This window comes from Harpegnathos saltator, unplaced genomic scaffold (genome assembly GCF_003227715.2).
Source record: "Harpegnathos saltator strain DR-91 unplaced genomic scaffold, Hsal_v8.6 scaffold146, whole genome shotgun sequence".
Lineage (NCBI taxonomy): Eukaryota > Metazoa > Arthropoda > Insecta > Hymenoptera > Formicidae > Harpegnathos > Harpegnathos saltator.
The window spans coordinates 63,071-67,469 of NW_020229924.1; the positions used below are offsets into that span (position 1 = coordinate 63,071).

Below are 4,399 nucleotides of genomic sequence, written 5' to 3' on the forward strand. Positions count from 1 at the left end.
GGTCACGTGGCAAAGGGGTGCACCGAGGCAGTACGGTGCCCCCTTTGCCACCATGAGAGAAAAAGGGCTGACCACTGAATGGGGGGGATAGCGTGCAAGACGGTCCCCAGGGCTGCCCCAAGGGGAGGAGCCCCTCCCCGAAGGAAGAGAAAAAGAAAGAAGGCGGCACGTGGGGGGGCTGCGGCTGATGCTCGGCCGCAGCCTCCTGGCGGCGTCGCCGCAAAGGATAGGGACGGGAAACCGTTGCCAAGCCCAAGTAAGGCCGAAGAGGTAGGGGTGGGGGCGACGGAGGCTGATAGTGTTCAGCCTCCGCCGTCGATTGACCAGGTAAGACCAGCGGCGGGAGGAACGACGGCCGCTCCAACGGCGCCGGACCCTCCCTCGGCGGTTAAGCCGAAGGGCGTCACTGAGGCAGAAACAATGGAGGTCGAGGTCTCAGTATCCCTCCTGGCGGAGGCGGGGTGGGAGGAGTGGGGAGGTAATGAGCAAAGGTAGCTCTCCCCACCCATTCCCATGGGATCTGCCGGTGCGGTAGTGGCCTCGCAATGCTAGAGGCCCCCGCACCGGAACCCATGGGCCAGGTAGGAGTGGTCGGGGGTAGGCCGACCCCTTGCGGGAACACCCCTGACCGCGCCAGGAGGGATAGCCTCCCCCCAGGGTGTGACCCCCGAATCCGTTCTGGTACGGAGGAGGAGGGAGTCCTGGGGGGAAGACCCACCCCCGGGGGGTGGGTGCGGCAGTTTCCCCCTCGGTTTCTCACCGAGGGGGGGTTTCGAGGGGGTCCCATTCAGGACCCCCACACACCTCTCCCCCATGGACGCCACCTTGTCGTGGTGGGGGAGCTTGCGTGCCCCGATGATGTACAGAGCTGTGCTGGCGGGGGTTTCGACCCCTGGCAGGTTCTACCATGCCGGAGTGGTCTGTACTGAGGGGCCAGACTAAGAGCGTCCAACCCAGGAAAGTAGCCGACCCAGAGCAATCTGGGAAGGCCGTATGAGTCCAGTGGGAGGAGTCGGTTGTCCCTGGAAGCATTGCACGCTAGTGTTCCAGCAGCTGAAGGGGGCGGCTTCCTCTCCGCTGGACCGATTTTTGGATGGAGTATTAAGGGTGGGGACCCCACTCCTATGACATTGCACACCGGTGTTCCGGCAGTCAGAGGAACAGGACCCCACCCTGGGGAGACCGTCCCTAAGGGCATTGTGCACCGGTGCTCCGGTAGCCCGAAGGGACGGGCCACACCCGGGTCTGCACACCGTGGGGTTTGAAACCCCCACGGTACCCGGGGTGGGGGGGGCTCCGGGCCGCTCGGACAGATTCCGAGGTCGGGGCCGGGGCCCCCGGGGTGAGCCCAGGGAATAGGGATCGCAACACCCAAAACCCATTCCCTGGGCGGCGACATCACGCTGGCCGCCGTAGGGGAGGGGTCCCTGTGGGTTGCGACACAGGTGACTTACCTCCTCCCACGGGGCCTCCCGCGTGGCTGCGCCCCCAGCGGTGCCACGGTGGTCGGAGGCCGGGGACCCCCGAAACCGGCCTGGCTCCCAGCAATGGGGGTCAGGGCGGGAGTAGGGGGCGGGAACCCAGTGCTCAGGATGGTCTTTTCCCTGAGCCCGAAGTATAGACCGGCTCCCCGGGGGAACTCGGGGACACCAGTAGGGATTTATCCTTGCTGGTGCGGGCATGCCCGCTCGGTCGAGCCGCTGGGGGAGCATGGGATGTATCCAAAATGGCTGAGTTCCTGAAAAGAAAGAGAGAGGTAGGGTCGGGAAAATGTAGCTCCTCTGAGGGAGGGAACAAGAAGTACTTGTTCTTAGAACGAGTTCGTAAAGAGGTGGAAGAATTGAGGATCACTCCAAAGAGGAAAGAGGTGAAAGGTCTCAACTTTCATGCGGACCTCCCTTATTCGGAGGAAGTATGGGATTCCTGGGAGGAATATATAGATGCACAGGCAGAGGAGCTGGAGCGGAATCGAGGCATACCGAAAGGGAAGAAATTTCTCCTTCTAGACCTTCTCACCAGCGCGAAGGACGTAAGGAGACTGGTGAATTGCGGCAGAGAGGTGCATAGGAGGTGCGCGTGGAACATAGCCAGGTCCAAGGAAGCGCTGGAAGAATTGAAGCAGGCAAGAGAGAAAGAAAGGGTAACAGAAGAAAAGATTAAGGAGAGACAGAAGGTCCTAGAAGGAAATGAAGAGAAGATTAAAGAACTGGAAAGGTTGGGAGGGGAAATAGAAGAAATGGAGAAGAAAATGATGGAAATGAAAGAAGAAATGGAGACGGAAATGAAAGAAATGGAAGAAAACCTTGAGGTGGAGAGGAGAACCAGGGAAAATGAAGAGGAGAAAGTGGAAGTGCTGGAAGTGCAAGAAATAGGGAAAAAAAAGGAGACATTGGAAATATGGAGAGATGTAATAACAGAGGGGAAAAAGGAAAATATTGAACAAAAACAAAGGATAAAACATTTGGAAGGAAAGATAAAAGAATTACAAGAGTTGCAAGAAATAATGAATAATGAAGAGAAGGAAAACGATAACAGAATGGAAGTAGAAAAGAACACAACCTCCACACAAGTGGAAGTATGTGGGGAGGAGAAAGCGGTACAGGTGGAGGTATCGAGAAAGGAAGAATCAGTACAGACGGAAGAGGAAAACATTACCAGGAGAGGAAAGGATGCAGGAAAGGAAAGGGAAGAAGAAGTTCAAAATATGGAATAGACGGCAGTGATAGGAAGCAGGAAAAGAAAAGAAAGAGGAGACAAGGAAGATGGAAGGAACTTAACAAGAAAGAGGGTAAATCAGAGGGTGAGACCTGAAGAGGAAGTGCAACTGAGAAGAAATAGGGAGGTGGAGGAGATTCGTTCGACGCCTCCCATGTCGACGGAAAGAGGGAGATGGCCACGGTTGCCGACTACGGCAGCAGTGGCGGTTAGATTAGGGCAAGGGGGATCCTATGCGGATGCCCTTAGGAAGGCGAGAGGGATAAATTTGAAGGACCTGGGGATCCCTGGAGTGAACGTGGGAAGGAGCGCGGATGGAGCGTTACGGGTCCGAGTCAGGGATCCTGGACCTGGAGGCGCAAAGGCGGACCGACTAACGGAGAAGATGAGGGAGATAATCCCAGAGGCGAGGATTACTCGCCCAGCGCAGAAGGGGGAGGTTAGACTCGTGGACTTTGATGAGTCAGCCTCCCCCGAAGAAATGAGGATTGCCTTGGCAAACTGCGCAGACTGCGAGGAAGGCGCGATACAACTTGGCCCCCTTAAGTGGGAACCAGGAGGAAATGGCGCGGTATGGGCTCGTCTTCCCCTGACTGCTGCTATCACAGCGGCCAGGAAGGGGAAGGTGGTACTGGGGTGGTCTGTCGCTGGCATTATACTGCTGGCGGCCAGGCCGCTTCAGTGCCACAAATGTTGGGAGACCGGCCACACCTGGGATAAGTGTACCTCTGCGGTTGACCGCAGAGGGTTATGTTACAGGTGTGGTCGGGATGGGCACATCGCGCAGGGGTGCCAAGCACCGGTCAGGTGCGTGATGTGTGAGGAGAAAGGATGGAACGCCAGTCACAGGATGGCCGGGCCATTCTGTAAACTGGCGATCCAAAATAGTGAGGGCGATAATAGGCGCCTTGTGCGTCGTTGCGATCGCCCCCCCCAACGAGGGAACACGTAGGGGTGGTGTTCCCCCCATGATTCTCCCCCCGTCCTCGCGCCGGGCGAGAGAGGGGGGATGACACGGGAAGGAGAGCTGTCTGAACCTGGAGGCCAGGATCAGACAATAAATAATTGGGTCGGTGGGGAAATGGAGGAGGGAGACTTACCCCTTCCTCAGTGAACCTCCGTGTCTGAGAAATCGGGCATGAGGGGAAAAAGGGCCGAACAGCCGCCCGCTCCACCAGCCCAGTACCACCCCCATAAGGTCCTCCCTCTTCCGCCCACCCGAGGAGGAGGGTACCCCTATAGGACCCTCATAACTCCTCGGGTGAGAGGCCCTGGCGCCTGCGAGGGGGGATAAATATTCCCCTCACAAGTAGACGCCAGGGAGGAGGGTGGGGTCCAAGGCAGGGAACCTGGACCCCAACCAGCCCTCCATACGCTGGGGCAACCAGGTGGTGGTGGGTGGCACACCTGGTCGCCAAACATCACAAGACGACGCCTCGTCCGCCGGGAACGGTTGAAGCGGGCCTTTAGTGGCCAGCGGTGTTTCAGCCAACTGGCTGGCACCGTGTGTTTCCCCTTCCCGGTTGGACGGCGCGGGGGAGTGGATAGGGAGAGCGGTGGTTGAGGAACAACTACTCGGGCTTGCGAGCGCCCGGGTAGCCTGCCCCCCCCCACTCCCCAGGGACGCGGGGCGAAGGCCCGGATCCGGGGGCAGAAGCATATTCAAGAAACGGCCCTACCTCCC

At 58.5% G+C, this 4,399-nt stretch overlaps 1 protein-coding gene across 1 annotated transcript; it reads left to right on the forward strand.

The window, feature by feature from the left end:
• Positions 1-545: 545 nt before the first annotated feature.
• LOC112590789 (golgin subfamily A member 6-like protein 1) lies at positions 546-2,713 on the forward strand. Its single transcript, XM_025308259.1, has 3 exons — positions 546-581; positions 1,153-1,275; positions 1,622-2,713. The coding sequence occupies exons 1-3, from the start codon at positions 546-548 to the stop codon at positions 2,711-2,713; spliced, it is 1,251 nt and encodes a 416-aa protein (XP_025164044.1).
• The last annotated feature ends 1,686 nt before the right edge of the window (positions 2,714-4,399 follow it).